This window comes from Bos indicus x Bos taurus, chromosome 20 (genome assembly GCF_003369695.1).
Source record: "Bos indicus x Bos taurus breed Angus x Brahman F1 hybrid chromosome 20, Bos_hybrid_MaternalHap_v2.0, whole genome shotgun sequence".
Lineage (NCBI taxonomy): Eukaryota > Metazoa > Chordata > Mammalia > Artiodactyla > Bovidae > Bos > Bos indicus x Bos taurus.
The window spans coordinates 25,823,353-25,846,295 of NC_040095.1; the positions used below are offsets into that span (position 1 = coordinate 25,823,353).

The 22,943-nt window shown below is 38.5% G+C and overlaps 1 protein-coding gene across 1 annotated transcript in view; it reads right to left on the reverse strand.

Moving 5' to 3' along the window:
* ITGA2 (integrin subunit alpha 2) overlaps window positions 1–22,943 on the reverse strand; it is a 108,573-nt gene that overhangs the window by 17,890 nt on the left and 67,740 nt on the right. The window contains exons 11-23 of the mRNA XM_027520417.1: window positions 21,796–21,934; window positions 20,773–20,918; window positions 19,175–19,318; window positions 17,227–17,430; window positions 15,998–16,134; window positions 14,131–14,270; window positions 8,985–9,136; window positions 6,544–6,654; window positions 5,869–5,951; window positions 3,403–3,544; window positions 2,206–2,298; window positions 1,323–1,399; window positions 1,153–1,236 (exon numbers count right to left, since the gene is read on the reverse strand). Of these exons, the coding sequence (XP_027376218.1) occupies window positions 1,153–1,236; window positions 1,323–1,399; window positions 2,206–2,298; window positions 3,403–3,544; window positions 5,869–5,951; window positions 6,544–6,654; window positions 8,985–9,136; window positions 14,131–14,270; window positions 15,998–16,134; window positions 17,227–17,430; window positions 19,175–19,318; window positions 20,773–20,918; window positions 21,796–21,934 (1,652 nt within the window). The remainder of the gene's footprint in view (window positions 1–1,152; window positions 1,237–1,322; window positions 1,400–2,205; window positions 2,299–3,402; window positions 3,545–5,868; window positions 5,952–6,543; window positions 6,655–8,984; window positions 9,137–14,130; window positions 14,271–15,997; window positions 16,135–17,226; window positions 17,431–19,174; window positions 19,319–20,772; window positions 20,919–21,795; window positions 21,935–22,943) is intronic.

Here is a 22,943-nt window from a genome sequence, read left to right on the forward strand (position 1 = left end):
ATTTAGGTAATGTGGTGCTAGCAATCTCTTCGGCTGCAGCTGTTTTCAGTTACTTATTTTAGCAGCTGAGGGCCCTTTGAAATCTGTAGTTACTGAATAATTTTTCAGGGATGATGACTTGAGATACAGTTTCTGCTTTTGCCGTTTGCAACTCACTTTATACAGAAGCATTCTTTTCATCTTTGCTCATGTGTCTTGAGCTCTAGACATAATGACATATTTTCCTTTTTGTTTTTGCTCAGGGATCTGTTGGATGATCCACATATTCCATGCTTTTAGAGGCTGGAGTGATGTTAGAGAAAGCTGTGGTCACTGGACACTTTGTAGCCGGCTCCCTGGGGATACGCTGCTGTGTGGTTTCCAGGGGTCATTGATCTGTGCTGCAAAGCTGCCACAGTGTTTCAGCAGCCAGAGAACTCTGGTTCCCAGGCTTGGAGGTGGGCCTCGCCTGGGACTTCTGCAGCTGCACAGCTGTGCGCAATGTGTGTGCCCACGAACCCGCCTCACTAAGTGGGAATGAAGGCGATAATATCAGCACCTGTGGTGTCTACAAGCTCCTCACCTCGCAAGACACCTGCCTCTCTGAACAATTCAAGATAATAGGCATCAAGTGGTACTGTTTTGGCCGGAGCTCTCAGGTTTACTTGCTTTGGACAGACAAGAAAGTGGAATAACTCATTTCTTTCTGGATGACCTCTTTTGAAAAATGCCTCATTTCATTCTGGTTGGAAGAAACCCCTAATCCACTGTGCCAGGAATTTTCTGTGACTAGATTCAATATTTGTGCCCAGGGCTTTGATGTCCAGGAGTGGGGCTACCCCTTGAGATCTCATGTGGACAGTGGGACAGAGGTGTGGGGAAGGAAGTGGTAGAACTCCTTGGGGCCCTGCGAGCTCTGGTCTGACAGCTCATCCGAGGGCCTGCAGGGGAGCTCCCCTTGGCATGTGACAGACAATTGTCTTTCTGGTATTGCTCTTAGTAAATCTAAAGCGTCCCTCAAGAGTCCAGGGAGTCCACCAAGGGTCAAGGGACCAGTGTGCCCCTGGACTTCTGTTTTAGTTGACAAGGAGGAAACATTTTGTAGAGGACTTCTTTAGTCATGAACCAAATGTGTTGTGAGCTGCGATCACAGGCTCCCACTGTTTCACCTACCTTGTTATGTGAATTTCGGCATCATACAGCAGAGAGAGTTTTAAGTTGACTGAATTATCTGCCATGTTTTCTTCCTGGCTTTCGCTATTGAAAGGAATATTAGGAAATTACTGAAACAGAAATATTTGAAAAGCCACTTTTCATCAGTTCATGACTTCATCACGTTTTACCTTAAGGCTCGGAAACTGATAGATGCCTGATTCTGAAGGTTTTGAAGATTGAAGTCGAAGTTAATAGTGAAAGTCACCTATACACAAAATGAAAACTCATCAATCTATGATGCTTTGTACTCAGGGACCAACATAAAAAAAAAAAAAAGTGCCCCATAAAAGTAAACTCACTCCCATTTGATTCTGAATTTTATGAAACTTAAGCTTTCTAATTTGTAGAATATCTATGTATTTTTCCACCTTGCCTCACCTTCAGAACAGAACTGAATTTACTTAACAAATACATACAGCAGGTCTCCCTAATGACTCAGTCAGTAAAGAATCTGCCTGCAAAGGAGACCTGGCCTTGATCCCTGGGTTGGGAAGATCCCCGGGAGAAGGAAATGGCAACCTACTCCAGTATTCTTGCTTGAGAAATCCCATGGACAGAGGATCCTGGCGGGCTGGAGTCCATGGGGTCACAAAAGAGTTGGACACGACTTGGCGACTACACCACCACCACCACCACCATACTTATCACAGGCACTAATACTTGTCTGAATTTGAAGGCTTTGTGCTGATGTAAAATTTGCTTACCACCAGGGGTTAACAAATGATATCCGTGACTATGTGTAAACCACTTTGACTGGTGTTGGTCAATGTGTTCAGAAAAAACTTTCTATGTTGTATGTGTCTTTGGAAATGAATTGCACAGGGGGAAATCCCACTTTTATTAATTTAAAGCATGCAGATATTTTAAAACTTCATTTAAATATGCAGCCAATTATTTTGTGGTGCCTCTCAAATGATGACACTTAATATTAAGAAAGATGGTTCACTGGTGAATTAACACCAATGATGAGAAGGGGTCAGCAGAGATTTGGGGATGAAATGGAAGCTGTACCTGTTGTTTGCTCTTTAAAGCAGGGTAGCCCACATTGCAGGTAACAGACTTCTGAGATGAAGCAATCTGGCAGGTCACTTCTGTCCCATCAACCTGAATGAGACCAAAGAAACAATGATCAATTCTTTTTCAATGTCTGTATGTGTGTGCACTCATGCACATATGTGCCAAAAGAAATATAAACCACCTAGATATTTTAGCAGTAAGGTTGTGTTCACACCAAGACTTGAAAATCTTCTATGTATTGTCCAGATGGCTAACATCTATTTTTATTGCTAGACAGGCCACCCAACAAAACAAAATCAGATACTGAAATTTCCCCCAGAAATAAATCATATGTCAAATTTCAGAAGCACAAAATAAATTTAATCCACTATTTAGAAATGCTGTCTTTAATACATACCTTTCTCTCAATATATTTGAAAGTTATAGTTTCTACAGAAAAGCAAATAAAATATAGCTTTTGTTTATATTTTAAATAACTTAAAAGAATCATCTTCAGATTTCCTCATGTTTCTTCTCTTTAAAATAAGAAGCTGTCATTTGGCCCAAGAAATTTAAACACTAAAGTCAGAATCGGTGTAGAACACTAAATCTATTAAGTTCATAATGACTTGAAACTGGATGAAACCATTTTTAAAATCCTTTCATCAAGTAGTGAATTTGGAAAATCTCAGCTTTTCCCTTCTCTCCTTCTCATTGCTTGGTGGCAGAGGGACCAGGGGGGCATTCATGGTCAAGTACGTTCCTGGTATAGCGATCAAGTCAACATGCGTAACTGACCTCGATGGAATGCATTATCTTGGCAGCAGCAAGACCTGTGGTTACAAAGCTTGGGCTGAGCTGTGGGACTCTAATTTCTGAGAGCAAGTGCAACTCCCAGCATCTGTGCAGCTCCATGGCAGCCTCATCACACAGATGGCTTGAGGAGAGTTTACGGTAGAGTCTGGCTACAACTGCCAAGTGTCAGGTCAAAGGAAAAATCTGATCCAAGCCATGAAGCTGAACTGGTCTAGATACACAGCCAGGCTATGTTCTCAAGTAGTTTAATTAGTTGGGAGCCACCAATGTGAAGATTGATCATGTTGAGGGGCAAGGAGTTTCTTCAGAAAACACAGAGGACCTGGAGATTCTAGTAGAAGGAAGACAGTAATTGACAACAAAAATAGCAGTTAACACCAGAGTGCCTTCACATACCGGCATGGACCAGGAAGCAAAAAACAGGTTTTCTGAAAAATCAACAACAATCTCAGTGTTGTAGGCACTTTCCTTCTTGTTTTTCAGTTGTACTGAAAATGTTAACCTTTTGTTTTGGTTGCTGACAATGAAGGGCTGTTGTCTGTTAACAGTAAAAAGGAGAAAAAAAAGTCATTACAGTTTTGTTTTCTTTAAGTCAGCATTCAAATACTTTACTCATTTAAAAAACAAATTTTGGATTTACTATTTAGAGACTGAGAAAACTGCTTATAACAAATTATCTTCATAGTAAAAATAATATTGGCAATGAATGAATAAATCCTATTGGGTTTTCTTCTTTGTTACTTTTAATTACATTGCAGAAAAAGACACCATTCAAATATAAATGGTTTTATATTTCTTAGTGCTTACTTCTATATGGATGAGAGAAATTGAAATTTATACTCTCTATATTGAAGTATAATTGATTTATAATATTAGTTTCATGTGTACAATACAGTGATTGAATCTTTTTATAGACTATACTCCATTGAAAGTTATTACCAAATAATGACTATATTTTGCTGTGTTGTACAATATAGCTTTGTTACTTATCTATTTTACATTTACATAATATTGATAGTTTGCATCACCTAATTACATACCTCTATCTTGCCCCTCCTTCCTTCCCTCTGCCCACTACTAGTTTATTATTTTTCTATTTTGTAATATACATTTGTTTTGTTTTTTAGATTCTCTATGTGAGTGAAACAGAATATTTGTCTTTCTCTGGCTTATTTCATGAAGCACAATACCCTCTAGGTCCATCTACATTATTGCAAATGGCAGAATTTTATCCTTTTTATGGCTGAGTAACATTCTATTATATATATAAATGTGTATACATAAATATATATATATACATGTGTGTGTTAATCCTTTTTATGGCTGAGTAACATTCTATTATATATACAAATGTGTATACATAAATATATATACACATGTGTGTGTTGCATCTTCCTTTATCCATTCATCTATTGATGGACACTTAGGTTGCTTCTGTGCCTTGACTATTGACAATAATGCTGCTATAAACGTCTATCTTTTCGAATTTGTGTTTTTGTTTTCTTTGGATGCATGTCCAGGACTAGAACTGCTAGATCATATGATAGTTCTATTTTTAGTTTTTTGAGAAACCTCCATACTGTTTCCCATAGTTGGCTGCACCAGTTTACATTCCGACCAACAGTGTCAAAGGGTTCCATTTTCTCCACATCCTTACTAACATTTGTTATTTATGTTCTTTTTGACGACAGCCATCCTGCCAGGTATGAAATGGCATGATACCTCATCACGGTTTTGATTTGCATTTCTCTGATGATTAGCACTGAAGAGCATTTTTTTATGTGCCTGTTGGCCACTTGTATGTCTTCTTTGGAAAAATGTCTATTCGGGTCTTCTGCCTATTTTTTAAATCAGGTTTTTGGTTTTTTGACATATATACAAGTTGTTTGTATATTTTGGATATTAACCCCTTAGCGGTCATATCATCTACAAATATTTTCTCCCGTTCAGTGGGTTATCTTTTTGTTTTGTTAACGGTTTCCTTTGCTGTGTAAAAGCTCTAAGTTTAATTAGGTCTCACTTGTTTATTTTTGCTTTTACTTCTTTTGCTTTCAGAAACAGAGACAGAAAAACCACTGCTACAGTTTATGACAAAGAGTGTTCTGCCTCTGTTTTCCTTTAGGAGTTTTGAGGTTTCAGGTCTTATATTTAGGTCTTAAATCCATTTTGCATTTATTTCTGTATTTGGTATGATAAAATGTTCTAATTTTATCTTTTTACATGTAGCTGTCCAGTCTTCCCAGAACCACTTATTATTAAGAGACAGTCTTTCCTTCATTGTATATTCTTGCCTTTGTTCTAGGTTAATTGACCATAAGTAGATGGGTTTATTTCAGGGTTCTCTATTCTGTTCCATTGCTATACGTCTGCTCTTGTGCCCAGACCATGCTCTATTGATTACTGTAGCTTTAAGGCATAACCTGAAGATACTTCAAACTTTGTTCTCTTTTATTAGAATTGCTTTGAAAATGTGGAGTCTTTTGTGGCTCCATATAAATTTTAGAATTATTTGCTCTAGTTCTGTAAAAAATGTCGTGGATATTTTGAGTGGGATTGCATTAAATCTGTAGTTTGGTGTGGACATTTTAACAATATTAATTCTTCTAATCCAAGAGTACAGGATATCTTTCCATTTCTTGGGATTATTTTCAAATTCCATTATTAATATTTTATAGTTTTCAGAGTATAAGTCTTTCACCTCCTTGGTTAAGTTTATTTCTAGATACTTTAGCTTTTAAGGATCTTTAGGAGTTATGATGTTTCTTTTGTAGAAAAAAATTTCCATACACAATCACTTGAATAAAGTAATCTAACATGTCTTTTATTTCAACAATTTTCACTGCACTTTAAAGTAAAACTTACTGAGTGGCTGGCAGCTGCTGAACATTTAGAACTAGATCAGAAATGCAAACTCCATCATCACCACAGTCTTTATGGAAAGGGATCTACAAAAAAAAAAGAGAGAAAAACAATCCCAGAAATTTGCTATTGAGTTAAACAAGCAAATTGTAGAACACATAATAGTATTATTCCATTTATATGAAGTTCAAAACCCTGTGAAACTAAACCATATTTTAGGAATATATACATGTTTAGCAACATCAGAAAGAAAAACATTGATAAATGCAAAATTCAGGATGGTGGTGCTATCTGGGGGGCACAAGATAAAAGTGGATATGATAGAGTATGGAGTGATACAGAGAATTTCAGAGGTACCGGTACCATTTTATTTTTTTTTAATGGGTTGTGAACACAAGGTGTTCCCTTTATTGTTATTTATTTCTTCAATAAACATTTACTGAGCACCTGTGGCGGGCCAAGCACTACTCACAGTGCTGGGAACAGAGCAGAGAACAAGGAGGACAAAATCCCTATCTTCATGGAACTTATATGCTGGTGAACTTTCCATAGAAGTAACTGTACTTCAATTAGAAAATTACCAACTTAGGCTATGTTCTAAGTGTCTTCAAACACTAAGGCAGTGACTGAAACTTTGCCGGCTAGTCAGGAATTCCAAGAAAGGCAAGCCGTACTTACACTGAAGACCTTGACCGTCTCAGAGTAGGCTTCAAGGGCAGGGTTAGTGCCAGGGTTTTCCAGACTAATGTTCATACACAGATTCAGAGGGCTGATAATGTCAGAGGGCTCCTAAACACACATACAGATTAGTGGATTAGGGCATGGCAGCTTCAAACAAGAAAATGACCACACATGTGCTCACAATTAAACACACAGTCCGCCCTCAGTCATGCAGAATAGCTCTGTTTTGAACTTCAAGGCTACTGCTTCTTTACTTCTGTCCTAAGTCTGCTGTTAGCCTCTCCGCTTCTGAGACTTCAAAACTTGGGCTCAGTAAAAATCTGAAGCAGTGATTCTTAGGTAAACTCATCAGTCATTTCATTATTTATGTAAGTAATGATCAATATTTAGATGAGATATCCAATTTTCAATGCTCAGAAGATCCCTCTGTCAGTACCCAGGTCCTGGGTTGTTGGCCATGTTCTTCCTGTCCGTACTGCCAAGACTTTTGGATTTACAGGTGTCCTGACCAAATCTCTAGAACAGAATATTATGATCTGGAAGGGAAAGTGCCCAGAGTTCACTGTCAGGAATGGACAAGGGGACTCCCCTTCCTAGTCTCTAGTCTACAAAACCAGATGAAAGTGTTTCCCGCACTCTAAACTAAGCTCCCCAGTTTCCAGCCTAGCTGTCTATTAGTGCTCCTTTGCATGTCGAAGATGATGCACCTATCACTCAGCAGGCGTTAAAACCAACACTGTCCAGCTATAAGTAAGGCAGTTCCTCTTTGTCTAGCAAAGATGGTGGAGGATTTGCAGTGCTCCAAGAGGCCTGGGCTGCTTCTAGTTTTTGAGGTTTCCTGTCTATTGAACCATGAAAATAATGCCAAAACAGGGCTGCAAACACCATCTAGCATTCTTCTTCAAGAAAGAAGAATGCCTGTACATTGGTAAGCACTAAAAATCAAATTTTCCTTTTGAGATAAAGGAAAAGATAAAGATATCTTTATGTCAGCAGGACTTCTGTCTTGAGCCCTTTGCACAGGGGGTAGCGGGGCAGGGGCAGTGACTTCCTGACTACAGGGAAATGTATCCTCGGCTGCAGGGCTGGCATATAGGATGGACTTGGGTATTGATAGTAAATATGGTGTTACCTGGAACAATACCTCTCAGCTGACCACAATAATACACACCTTGTAAAAACTTCACAAGTACACATGGGAGAGAATAGGAGATGTATCTATATGTATGTGGTAGTTTGGTCACTCAGTCATGTCTGACTCTGTGACTTCCTGAACTGTAGCCTGCCAGGCTCCACTGTTCATGGAATTCTCCAGGCAAGAATACTGGAGTGGGTTGCCATTTCTGTCTCCAGTTTATATATATATACATACATACATACACCACATCCTGGCTGGTACTTCCCCCACAATGGATTACATGTTTAATTTGACCTACCACATAGCACAAGGATAAGAGAGAATGGAATCTGGCTTTTATTCCTTTAAAGAAGCTGTATAATTGGCACATTATCAACAAGAAAAGTCCAAGCCTTCACAAAGAAGAAACCTTCAACTTGAACAATAAATTACTCAACTGATTTTAGTTCATCCAACTCTTTGTTCAACTCTTAGCACTTCTTGAGATGTGATTTCTGTATCATCCATCTACTTGAGAAATGTCGGGGGATGCCCCTTAGACATATTCACTGGATCTGAAGGGAATTTCTGAGGGGGGTGGGGTTTCAGCATACCAATTTTATAAAAGTTTCTTTGGCAATTCTTATGCATCTTAAACTTTGAGAACCACATTCTAGGAAAGTTCTTAAATAACTCTTATAAAAATAGTTTCCTGAATAACTTATACTTTCAAATACCATAACCTGGCTTCTGGGGGGAAATAATCATACGATTTATAAGATAAGCTTTTTTAGAAATTTTCTTCTGAGAAGCACGTTTTATACTTGGGAGAATTTCAAAATCCATGTGAACTGTAGTAATTATGGCATAAGATTAGAGCAAAGAATTTTTACCTCATAATCTACCAGCCTTCACCTGTATCAATTTAAATCCAATAATGTAAAGGGCAGTTAGAGTTATCCTTTTCAATCATTTAAAAATAAATAAATATTCTCCTGATATGAAAATGTCAATATAAAATTTATTGTCAACTAAAAGTTGTTCCTATTAAACACTTAAGAAAGCACTTTGATTTCTTGAAGAATCTTATTTTTGCCTGTTTACTTGCCATCCCAAGTAAAACTTAATGTGACTAACTTACATAATAGCATGTAACCATCTAGATTAGTGTAAAGGAAATATACTCCTATTCACAGACCCAAAAAAAGCAGTAATTAGAAGAGCAAGGGTTCTTCTCACTCATAAGCCTCCAATTCAGGCTTTTATCATTCATTAGTCTTTAAAAAGAAAGGAGATGAAAGAAGAGGACTCTGAGGCTCACCTGTATGTGGATGATGTACTCAGAACAGCGCTGTGCTTGACTTACTATCATGGTCTTCTGCAAGCACCTTTCATTATTTTCCTTAAATAACCCCCTGGATATCACTCTGGATGAAAACTGGTCTTCATCAATTGTGATGTTATACACAATGGCTATAATAAAAGTCATAAAGAAATGTCAGTACAAATACATTTTTAAGGAAAAGGCATTCCTGTTTTATTGTGTCTCACTGGGTTAAGTCTCTGACTACAAGAAAACAAAAACCAGTCTTCCTTTTGATGGACTGTGAACCATGGCTAGCCTGTGGTATTTGTAACTGCAGCTCTGGTATGATGTATGTCGACTGTGGATACAAAGAAATGTGATTCAAAGAACTGTGATTTGATGCATTGGAAGGAATAGCAGATTTGCCACCAGGAAATCTACTGAATGAAGTTAGTCAAACTCCTCAAATAGCAATTTCATTGTCTGTAACATGGTGACATACAACTGGACATGTTCCTATACGTTATATAAGTTTTACAATAAACCTGGAACATGGATTTTATTATCCTATTTTTCAGATAATTAATAGAATATTATTCAGTTTTTCAAAATAATTCACCTCAGCGCACATAGCTAGGGCATGGTCAGAAGTAAAGTTTGAGTAATTTTGAAACCAGACCCCATGTTTCTACTATTTCTATGCAGTTTAGAGGATTCATTGTTATTTGAGGATTAAATTAGATACTCTAAGGGGAAATGTATAGCACCTTGCATATTCCACAAGCTTACTTGGGGAAAGTCATGTTACACTGCAATAAAAAGTGTTGAATCGGACAGACTTGTTTTGAATCTTAATCTCATCACTGATGAGCTTTAGGCAATTTTCTTAACCTCCTTGAACCTCCATTTCTTCATCTATAAAACAGAGATAATAATACTAACCTAGGGAAATGGAAATGAGAAACATATGTGATAAAAACTGATGTCAGTAGCTAATGTCCAACTATCAGAACTTTCAATAAAATCTGTTGGCTACCCACCCAACACTGAGAAGATCTGATACTATTAATAGCATCAACTGCATTACTTAGGATTATTCTATCTTATTATTTACAAGAATTGATGATTTTGAACTGTGGTGTTGGAGAAGACTCTTGAGAGTCCCTTGGACTACAAGGAGATCCAAGCAGTCCATCCTAAAGGAAGTCAGTCCTGAATATTCATTGGAAGGACTGATGTTGAAGCTGAAACTCCAATACTTTGGCCACCTGATGCGAAGAACTGACTCATTTGAAAAGACCCTGATGCTGGGAAAGATTGAAGGCGGGAGGAGAAGGGGACAACAGAGGATGAGATGGTTGGATGGCATCACCGACTCAATGGACATGAGTTTGAGTAAACTCTGGGAGTTGGTGATGGACAGGGAGGCCCATCATGCTACAATCCATGGTGTCACAAAGAGTCAGACACGACTGAGTGACTGAACTGAACTGAATTACTTCCAAGAGTTTAAAGATTGACTATACTTCCAAAAGCAATCTACATGTGACCTTTCAAATATCTACTAGAAGTGATGTATAATTTTTCTGGCTCTGAATACTTCATGAGGTTAACAAAGATAAAATACAAAAGAATCAAGAACTACAAATAAGTAGTGAAATAACACAAAGGAAAAGTGATGGCAGGGAAGTGATGGTAGCTAGGACAAAGTTAGTACATGTGGTAAGGACAATATTTCATTTTTTCCAAAATGATACATAGTTACATAGGCAATATGATAATCTTTTTGGTGTTATTAACTTCAAACTGGAGTGTGCACCCAATGCAATAAATAATAGAAGTTATATGCTTTATAAATTGACTTTTCAAAGTCACAGAGGTGGGATTTCTGTCTTACACACTGTTATTGCCAGGCAAGTAAGTGACAAATGATCATGACGATATGGACCTAAGACATCAAGAAGAGGATTCAAAGGGAAAGGTGCCCAATGGTGAGAGACCCTAGAGAACAGGTGGGAGGGAATCAAATTCTCTGAAAGCAGAAAATGCCTTTCAAGTGTGTGGTAACAGAAGAGGTGAAGTACAGTCAAAAACTAGGAGGAAGATGTTTGAGGCAAACCCATGCTTCAGGGCCAGCAGAGGTTACCTACCAGTCATTTCTGCCAACTAATAGATTTTCCAAATTAACTTTTTATATTTAATGTTTTATTCATCCAGCTTCATTAAGATATCATTGACATATAACATTGTGTAAGTTTAAAGCATACAACATAGTGATTTTATACATTGCAAAATAATTACCACAATAAGGTGAGTTAACTTACCCATCACTTCACAAAGTTACCATTTTTTGTGTGTGGTGAGAACTTTTAAAATTTAGTCTCTTAGTAACTGTATACGATACAGTCTTATTAACAAAAATCACCATGCTGTACATTCCATCTAGCCATTTCATGTTTAGACAGTAATGGTTTCTGACTCAACTCTCACGGCTACTCAGATGGATGTGCTAAAAGGCAGGTGTGCGAAATGTGCTACTCAGAGCTGGGTCAGTGTTTGAACACTTGAAAGGAAAAATGCCAGGTGAATATGAAAAATAGGAAATATGGAAGGTGTGCCAAGACATGAATCTAACTTTGTGTTCCTAGCTTTCTTATTTCTTCTATAAATCATGACAACATGCCTCTATATTTTTACCCTTTAAGTTAATTTGTTCACCACCTAATAAAATAGCTATAGTCAACCCTAACAGAAATCAACCCTGAATATTCATTGAAAGGACTGATGCTGAAGTTGAAACTCCAATACTTTAGCTACCTGAAGAAAATAGAGCTGACTTATTAGGGAAGACTTTGATGCTGGGAAAGATTGAAGGCAGGAGAAGGGGACAATAGAGGGCGAGATGGTTGGGTGGCATCATTAACTCAATGGACATGAGTTTGAGCAAGCTCCGGGAGTTGGTGAATAACAGGGAAGCCTGGCGTGCTGCAGTCCATGGGGTCACAAACACTCAGACACAACTGAATGACTGAATAACAAGGAACTACAGGTTTCATAAAATTAGAGCCAAAATATGATGGAGAGGATATATATGCATAACTGAGTCACTTTGCTGTACAACAGTAAGTAACATAACATTGTAATTCAACTACACTTCAATTTTAAAAAATCTGATGGAAAGGATGCGGACCCATGAAACAGAAGCAAATGAAAGAAGGTAATATTGGATTAAGTGCTAAGAATCAATGGCTGCATATCGAAGGAACTGAGATAATTGGAGCAGGAGAGATGGAGGTGAAATGCAGTGGTTAGAAAGACTTAAGGGACACGCAGGACCTCAGCCAGGCTGCCAAAGACAACTGGACCAATCCATTTGTAAGACTGCCCACAGTTTTCCTTACTCTCTCCTGCCAACAGGTCATGTTTCAGATTTTCCCTCACTTCACTGGATTATTTGTTGTTATTGTTCAGTGACTAAGTCATGCCCAACTCTTTGCAACCTCATGGACTGCAGCACACCAGGTTTCTCTATCCTTCACTATCTCCCTGAGATTGCTCAAACTCATGTCCATTGAGTTGGTTATGCCATCCAACCATCTCATCCTCTGTCATCCCTTTCTCCTCCTGCCTTCAATCCTTCCCAGCAGCAGGGTCTTTTCCAATGAGTCAGCTCTTTGCATCAGGTGGCCAAAGTATTGGGGCTTCAGCATCAGTGCTTCCAATGAGTATTCAGGGTTGATTTCCTTTAGGATTCACTGGTTTTATCTCCTTGCTGTCCAAGGGACTCTCAAAAGTCTTCTTTAGCACCACAGTTCAAAAGCATCAATTCTTTGGTGCTCAGGCTTCATTATGGTCCAACTCTCACATCCATACATGACTATTGGAAAAGCCATAGCTTTGACTATATGGATCTTTGCTGGCAAAGTGACATGTCTGCTTTTTAATATGCTGTCTAGGTTGGTCATAGCTTTTCTTCCAAGGAGCAGGCATCTTTTAATTTCATGACTGTAGTCACCATCTGCAGTGATTTTGGAGCCCAAGAAAATAAAATCTGCCACTGTTTCCACTTTTTCCCCTTCTAATTGCCATAAAGTGATGGGGCCAGATGCCATGATCTTCATTGTTTAAATGTTGAGTTTCAAGCCAGCTTTTTCACTCTCCTCTTTCACCTTCGTTAAGAGGCTCTTTAGGTACCTCTTTGTTTTCTGCCATTAAAGTGGTATTATTTGCATATCTGAGGTGTTGATATTTCTCCTGGCAATCTTGATTCCAGCTTGTGATTCATCGAGCTTGGCCTTTCACATGATGTACTCTACATAGAAGTTAAATAAGCAGGGTGACAATATACAGCCTTGACATACTCCTTTCCCAATTTTGAACCAGTGAGTTGTTCCATGTAAGGTTCTAACTGTTACTTCTTGACCTGCGTACAGGTTTTGCAGGAAGCAAGTAAGGTGGTCTGGTATTCCCATCTCTTTAAGAATTTTCCACAGTTTGTTGTGATCCACACAGTCAAAGGCTTCAGTGTAGTCAATGAAGCAGAAGTAGATGCTTTTCTGGAATTCCCTTGCTTTCTCTATGATGCAATGGATGTTGGCAATTTGACCTCTAGTTCCTCTGCCTTTACATCTGAAGTTTTTGGTTCACATAATGGATTATTTAGAAAATATAAAACACTGGACACAAATTATACATTGTTTTATACTTTCTCTTTCATTATTTCATGCCTCTTAAATTTTCAAGAATAGAAATATTTGATCCTCATACTGAACACACTGTACCTATGTTATGGCATAGCCAACTCACAGTCGACTCATCTAATACGGACTCAGGTTCAGTGTAATTTGCACGTGCCCATGGTTTTCCGTTAGGAAGTTATGGGTAAGAGAAACTTAAAAAATAGACTGGAAGAGGCTATAATTATGTCACTGACTTCATGACTTTCTGTAGCAGAATGTGACCTTCTAAGGATGACAGAGGACAGTCTAAAACACCTTCCACACCTAATCAACCATTCTCAGGCACCTCAAATATGTGGCAATTCAAGGGTCTGCAAGACCCTTATTTCTTTTGGTTTCCATATCCCAAGCATAGTTTACATCAGAAGTGAAACTCTATAAGCAAATCTATCTCTCGTGTAGATTATTTCAGGTTTACTCACCCACTTGATTGTTTTGATTAGTAGGTCTAAACTTAGCACTGAAGCAGAGTTTAAGTTTTATCTCAGCATTTTTGTTGAGCAAAGTGATTTTTTTTGGTGTGAATGAAGCATCTACAGATACATCAGCAATGCTCTGTGACCTGAAAGACCAATGTTTAAAAAAAATTATTCTCATGAAGCTACCCAGAAAAGCTAGTCTTAGCACCTTGTAGGAATGTGACCACAAAACAGCATTAACCTAGCTTCACAGACAGACGACAGTAAAGTTGCTCAGTTGTGTCCGACTCTTTGAGACCCCGTGGACTGTAGTCCTCCAGGCTCCTCTGTCCATGGGATTCTCCAGGCAAGAATACTGGAGTGGGTTGCCATTTCCTTCTCCAGGGGATCTTCCCGACCCAGGGATCGAACCCGGGTCTCCCACATTGCATTATAACCTAGCTTAACTGTCTCCTCAAAATATGCATTTGAGTCCTTGTGTCTTGACTTTTTAGATGAATCAAACCCACCTTCAAAGAAAAAAGTTTGGCCATCATGGTCTATCTTAAAAGGGAACGTCACAGTATAGGAAGTATATGGCCTAGCATGTTTGAGGTCTACCAAGGTGGCTACAGGGTGAAGTTCACTGAAAGGTATTTCTTACAAAATTGTTCCAAAGCAGCCACATAATTATGTCATCATACCTTGTATTTTAGAGTTATTCCAAACTGATTTTATTCAGTAAATATATTTTCTTTTTTTCAAAGCCTTAAATATTACATTTGAGTTTTATTTCTTCCACATGAAGATTTCATTAAAATAATGCACTAAGGCAGTGAGCCCCAACTTTTTTGGCAGCAGGAACTGGTTTCGTGGAAAGCAATTTTTTCACGGACTGCAGAGGGGAGGGAGATGGTTCACACCCGTGATGGAGCGGCAGATGAAGCCTCATCTGCTCACCTCCTGCTATGTGGCCCGGTTTCTAACTTGGACTGGTGGCTGGGGACCTCTGCACTAAGGAACTTCTCAGGTGGTCCAGTGGTTAAGGCTCTGTGCTTCCACTTCAAGGGGCACAGGTTCAATCTCTGGTGGAGAAACTAACAACCTGCCTGTCGTGCACGGAGAGAAAAATGATGCACGGAAAACAATGCATTTCATCCTTTAAAAGCCCAAGTGAGATACTGTAAATAGTTTCATTGAAGTCAGTGTGATTTACTCACTACCTAATTTCTTTCTGTTCTTCACATACTTGGACATTTAAAACATATTTTTCAACAGACATGAATGGATAACTGAACTCTATTTTCTTAGAGACTCCTGATGGAATGCTCAGTTTCTTTCTGGTTGCTTTCCTTCACCAGCCCAATATATTTATTTTTGCTCCTTGGCTCTTGAATCCCTTATTGTTCCCCCCTGCTCTTCAACTCCTCCTGAGGTCAATAAAAGGTCAGCTAAACTTAAATACTGGCTTCTTGTTTATGACTAATAATTGTAAAAGATACCTTTTAACCACAGGAGAAGTTGTACTTCACATGTGTGGCCTTGGTATTCAGTATTTTTAGAGCATTCTCATGAGAATTCTTTTCTACAAGTTGAGGTAATAAAAAAATAATCAGAAATATCCTTAATACCATTTCAAGAGCTTTAGCTTTTCTATACACTTTTTCTCCTTATTTTATAGAGAAGAGAGACTTAGTTCTAATGTTAAGCAAGCATTTTTTTTCCCCACCAGGAAAAACATACTCCTTCCTCTATGCAAACTATGACATACAAATGTCTTCGACTGTTGTATAATGCCTGTGACATTCTCACAATACTAGCAAAGCAATCTGCTCTACTTAGCAGGCCATGTGTTTGTTAACTAGTTTGTGTCTGGCTCACAATGACTCACCAGAGCTGAACGACCTGTCCAAAGGCCCCCACGGACACGTCGGTGATGGAATCCCCATTTAAATCTCCATAGCCATCCAGGGATCTCCCAAAGTACTGGAGGTGGCTACTAAAGGCTCTGTCGGACCCCAGGATTTTCTAAAAGAGCAAGTTTGAGATGAAATTATAGCTCGTGACAACTGAAACAGAAAAAAGGCAGCATCTACATTGCCCTGGTATATTCTTTCTATGGCCATTTCTCAGATTGTTTTATTCTCCACAGAACTCCATTGATTTTTCATAGCTCATCAGCCACATTTTCTTTTCTTTTTTTAATTAATTTTATTTTATTTTTAAACTTTACATAATTGTATTAGTTTTGCCAAATATCAAAATGAATCCGCCACAGGTATACATGTGTTCCCCATCCTGAACCCTCCTCCCTCCTCCCTCCCCATACCATCCCTCTGGGTCGTCCCAGTGCACCAGCCCCAAGCATCCAGTATCGTGCATCGAACCTGGACTGGCGTCTCGTTTCATACATGATATTTTACATGTTTCAATGCCATTCTCCCAAATCTTCCCACCCTCTCCCTCTCCCACAGAGTCCATAAGACTGTTCTATACATCAGTGTCTCTTTTGCTGTCTCGTACACAGGGTTATTGTTACCATCTTTCTAAATTCCATATATATGCGTTAGTATACTGTATTGGTGTTTTTCCTTCTGGCTTACTTTTTCATCAAAGAAAACAGCCTGAATCTCTCACATAAAATAACAAGCCAGCACAAAGCAGTGAGAGATCAGTGAACTGGAGAAGGAACTGATGCAGGTTTGGGTCCTGACTCCTCTCCTAGCTCATTTCGTTCAGATCTTTACTCAAAAGCCGCTTCTGAGTGAGGCTTTCTTGGTCACTCACTCAAATATTTGATACCTCCTAGCCCTGAAAATTTATTCTCTAGTTTTTTTTAAAAATTCCTTATCATTTAGTACTTTCTGGAATATTTTTCTTATCTTCTTTCCCTCTGTCTCCTTCACAAGAATGAAAGACCCATACAAAGCACAGTTTTGACCGTCCTGTTCTTTACAGTATTCCCAGAGCCTAGACAGAGCTTGACGCACAGCAGATCTGATGAATAAGTGAATTAGGTTATAAAGTAAGAGGGATGGATTGGATGATCCACATGATACTCTCTAGCTCTAACACAATGATGCTCACATGTACACATATCACCATAAAGCTATGGATTACCTGAGAATACCTCAAGCGAATCATGCCCTCATGGCCATTGTAGATGTACACAGCTCCAGAGTTCTGATTTTCCAAAGGCGAACCAACAATCACGTCATTAAAGCCATCCATGTTGATGTCTGAAAGAGCTGCAATTGCTGAACCAAATCGAGCATTTTCAAGACCATTGGGGCCTTCCAGAAATTGGTGCCAATTCAAAATGCCCTTGCAAAGAGGGAAAAAGGGGACAATTAAAGCCAACCTTACATTAACAAATATATACTACTATATATAGTGGTATAAATATAGATATAAATAGATAACCAAGGACCTACTGTATGGCACAAGGAATTATATTCAATAGTTTTTAGTTATCTAAAAAGGAAAAGAATCTGAAAAAAATCTATGTATCCATCTATCTACCTACCTATGTACAAATGAATCACTGTGCCATACTGAAACTAAGGTCATAGGCTATCTGCTCATAAACCAAGGTGAAAAGAAGCAATTCTTTTCTGTAGGCTGCCTGTACAACCTACATAAGAGTGTCCATTTCTTTGTCTTTTTTCCCCTTAATATTAGGATCTTCACTCATCTGTTTCCAAAATTTTTTGATTTAAAAAATTTCTGGTAAAAGTCTACTAATCTCTTTAATAAAATTAATGTAGAAACAAATAAAACACAATATCTTAATATAGTTCTTTACTTAAGAGCTATTGAACAACAGTGGCATAATTATGGTATAGGAAATGAAAGATGAGATTGTTAATATTCCATTCTACAAAACACTGAATATTTCTGCCAAAGAAAAGACATTTTCCTGTAAAAGATACAATTGTGGGCTTTTTCTTTTTTTGCAGATTTTGAAGTCAAGAATGGAAATATTTCATGACTTCATAAGAAAGCAATGCTCTTCAACCATGAAACTGAGTCTGTTTTGATTCTTTCTCCTCTATAATAATCTTATGAAAATTAATTTATTACTGACTGAGTCTGGTAAAATACTAAAAGATCATTTCACCTTTAGCAATTAATAATATTCAGAATATCTGACTAGCAAGAAACATTTAAGAAGCTGGGGAGTTGTTAAATTTTCAAACTAGTAGATATGCTCTTCCCTTATTAAATACTTAATTACACTTTATAAGCTTTAAAATTGTTTTAATTGCTTCTGTTTAAGGGCTGTTATATTAATTTAAATAAGGTAGGACAAAATATCACAACAGTTAAATATAACATTTACTACATTAATATCAGCTTCTCTTTTTCCATCCTTTCCTTATCTAGCCATCTAATTTTCTATGTCAATCTGTGCCTTTAATTTTGGTTTTCTTTTCAGGTTTCAGTAAGTTCACTATAATTATGTGCATGGATTTAGTCCAGTCTATAAGTTGGTAAAACTAGGCTTTTCCATGTTAGAGTATGCTCAGTTCTATGTGTAAGAACTGGAATTTCCAAGACTTGGATATATACCTAAATGTTACACCAAGCAGTGGAATTTTTTGACAAACTAATGTAGAAAGCACACAGGAATATATGGCTATTTCTAAAGTGCCCTGTACAATTTGTCCTTACCATTGTCAAATGTCAATAAAGTAGCTTTACCCTGTTATTGTTATATCTTTATAGCAAAGAAGAATAATTGAATGAGATATTTGGGAAACACACAGATGTATATGCATGTGTATGTATTTCAAAAAACAACATGCATTTATAATAACTTTATTTGTAAAGAAAATATATATTCAAAGACCTCTTGTGGAAGATGGCAGGACACTATACCTTAAGTTCCAGGTTATGCTTTTCAATGTGATTTTTAAAACTATAACAATGGTGACATCCTCAAAATGAAATATAAACCATACTTTTATTTAATAATAAAGTCTTTAATCTGCAAAAATGCAGATTCACTTTCATTTATCAATACTAAAGCAAATGAAATGAAATCAGTTTAATAATTTTTTTTTACCTTTGTAATAGTAAACAGGTAGACTCTTCCTTCCTCTTTCTTTAGGTCATTCATGTACATTGGCGCACCTACCAAGAGCACATCTGTAATGGTGTCCTTATTCACATCGACTGCACACAGCACACTACCAAAATAGGAGCCAATCTGCAGGAATAAAGCATATCAACATTAGGGTTCTTCTACTCTTAGTATTACACTAAATTTTTATTTACTCAGTCAACAAACAAAAATTGAGCATCTGTTGCCTATAAGGTGCTAGGAACATAAAGACATAACATCGCCCCTTCTCTCCGTTTGTGTCACAATCTAACACTTGCTTCTTAGCACTCAGGGTACACAAAAGTCACCAAAAAAGCACCTGTAAAATACAGATTCCCAAAAGCCATTTCCAGAGACTCTGATGCAATGTCTATAGGCAATCAAGAAAACAGTATTTTAAGCAAGCACTCCAGGTATTTCTGATGCTGGTTGGTAAAAGACCACACTTAAGGAACACTTAGAAGCTTTATGAGGTGTTGTAGACAAAGGCAGGCAGGGAAGAGGGAGGTTGAACAAATAACAGGGCTTCTGTGATAAAACATAAAAGAAAGTGAACGTGTTAGTCACTCAGTCGTGTCCAACCCCATGGACTGTAGCCCATCAGACATCTGTCCATGGGATTCTCCAGGCAAGAATACTGGAGTGGGTTGCCACTCCCTTCTCCAGGGGATTTTCCTGACCCAAGGATCAAACCCAGGTCTCCCGCTTTGCAGGAGGATTCTTTACCGTCTGAGCCACCAGGGAAGACCATAAACTTTAAAATACTAAAGAGGAGGAAAATGTATGACCACAGTGGACTTGTGGTCAAGGAAATCAAAGACTCAGATCTTCTTCCTCCAGGAAAATCCATAGAGACAGTGAATCAGAGTTAATATTAGAGAAGGGAAATCTGTGGATAGTCAGTTTCTCCGATTTAAGGAAGAAAATTTTCTGTTGGTCGTTGGAGTACAGTGATGTGCATTTCAAATATGTGCTAAGCTCAGGAGTCAGAACTACTTAGCAAGAAAATAGGACTCTATGGCTTTTGTTCTCATGGACTTGACTGGGAGGCATCACTGGTCCTCATGACCAAACTGCCACACATCAGAAGGAAGTGACAGAGAAAAGGGCTGCTTTACTTTTAGAAATGTCAAACTTGTTGACATTTAGAAATGTCAGAGCCACAGGACACCCGTGCAGGCCCAGATGTCGTAGCTCAGTCTGATGCTCCATTCTCCCTTTGTCTACTTGTTCCTTCTCCAGATCCTTGGTTCCTTGTTGGAGCTTGCCTACAAAGCAGTGGTTAGGTGTCTGTCATCATTGGACTCTAATGACAACTCAACACCATGAAAGCTATGTAGCCTTAGAAAGGTAGTTAAACTCTCAGCAGCTAGTCAAAAGGGGATGGTAGATCTCAGTATTGTGAATATTTAAGGAATATTCAAGTAAACACAAATCACAGAGGCAGCTACAGGGTAGGCACTCAATAAACGTTAGTTTCCATTTCTACTAACTCCTCCCTTCCCACAAGCCTCAGTTGTCCATGAAATTAATTGCACCTGCTTAAACACGGAATTTACCTGGTCACCTCTCTGAGACTGAATAACTGTGACATTGCCATTCTCATTAACACTGTAGAGCACTATCTGGCCAGTATAATTTGCTCGAGGAGCACCAGCAACAAAGTGGACACTGTTCCCAGTAGAAATTGAAGCCACAGAGTAACCTAGGAGAGAAGGGGTTACAGAGTAGGTGCTGTTGAATATCTTGGCCAGATAAGCCTGTGAAGCTAGCAGAGATGATCAGAGGGCCCTTTTGTTAGTGTGACACACAGCTGCTCGTGCTCCTGAGTATAACACGAAGGTCGCATCCTCCTGCTTTTTCTAAGGCGAATTGCTTGTGCCCTTTGGCCAGAAACTCTGCCCTGTGGAGGTGGAACATGTCCCCATAAAGCTGACCCTAGATTCTGCATTGTCCTCATCAGCTCCTTATGAACTCAACAAATATTTGAGAATGAATAACTAAATGAATTTAAAAGGTGGAAATTTGCACAGTGGGAAGAACATAGGCTTTGGAGTCAGTCTCTGGTTCAAAGTTTGGACTCGCTGCTTGTTAAGTTTTTTATCTTTGAGCAAGTAATTAACCTCTTTGGAAAGGTAAAATGAGGATAGTAGTACTGCCTTCAAAGGATAGTTGGAAGTATTTAAATATTATGTAGACAGACTAGCCAACTCAGGGACTGTCCCATAGGAGGTGCTCAAAATTGGTGACTACCTATTACACGAACAGACACATTGGAGACTCCAAATTGATGTAAGACTACCACTTACAGTATTGACTTTTAGGTACTATTTCTATTTTGGAGAAATACAGTCATGTCCCAGGATTAACAACTGCTGGAACAACCAGAAGAGATTAACGAGTCAAACATGCAGTGTTTCATTAAGTAGTTATGGGCTAAGGCCTGACTGGCAGAGGCTGCTGAAATATGTGTAATTAGATGACAGCTCAAGTGTTTTGCTGAACTGATCCTGAAATCCAACAAGAGACTAGTTTAAAGGAAGCAACTTAAATGTGCTGAGCCAAGTGCTGGTAGGTCTTACCTAAATATGAGCTGTGATTTCTGTCTTGCAGAATTTGTTCAAACGCTTGTTTAGAAAAGATCAAATGTCCATGAGGTGTCTTCTGGACCACAGTCCCACTCCAGTCGTAAGCTCCTACTGCACCCAGCATCAGAATATTCTACAATAATTGAAAAATGAGAACCCTTAAAACAAATCACCTGTAAGGCATAAGAGTGTTGGGTGGGCAAAACATTGAAACAAATGGTCTAAATTTAAAGAAAAAAAAAACTAAGATGAAGCAAAATAAGCAAAGTATACATGAATTGCTTAGAAAAGAGAGACAACAGGTCAAAAATGGAATCCCCTGTGCCAAGTCTACATCATCAAACTTACACCATACCCAACCTAACTGCAACTTCAACCTCTCCCAGGAAGGTCGTCTTAAACGGTCACTTTGCAATTCCCTGGTTAGCACTAGGGTAATCACCTGAGAGACCCCTTCCATTTTCTACAGCTCCTTAGAGCATCTTTCTGTTTGCTTAATGAAATGCTGCCCAATTCATGAATCATTGTGGTGGTTTAGTAGCTAAGTCATGTATGTCTCTTACAGCCCCATGGACTGTGGCCTGCCAGGCTCCTTTGTCCATGGGATTCTCCAAGCAAGAATACTGGAGTGGGTTGCCATTTCCTTCTCCAGGGGATCTTCCCAACCTAGGGATCAAACCTAGGTCTCCAACACTGCAAGCAGATTCTTTACCGACTGAGTTACAAGAGAATCCCATGAATCATTGAATAAAGCCAATTAGATCTTCAGATTCACTCAGCTGAATTTTGGTTTTTCAACCAAAAACTTTGTATGTTGATATATCTCCAAATTGTTTTGATACATTTTGTGCTGGAAAAGAAGCCTTCCCATGGGCTGTATTACTTTAGGCTTTGTTTAGTACAACACATTTTAAAGATAAATCTGTACCACAGTACAGGAGGGGCACATAGCCATCTCCCAATTTCCATGCAAAGGCGCACATCTGCAAATGCTGAACAGTTGTAAGCTTTAGAAAGGAGTCAGAAGGGAGCCTCTGGCCTCAGGTGTTCCTAAGAAGAGCTCGGGCTATGAGACATGCTCAAGAAACAGGAAGTGATGCTGCCAGAGGAAGAGAGGTGGGCACTGTTCCCCCAGACCCATG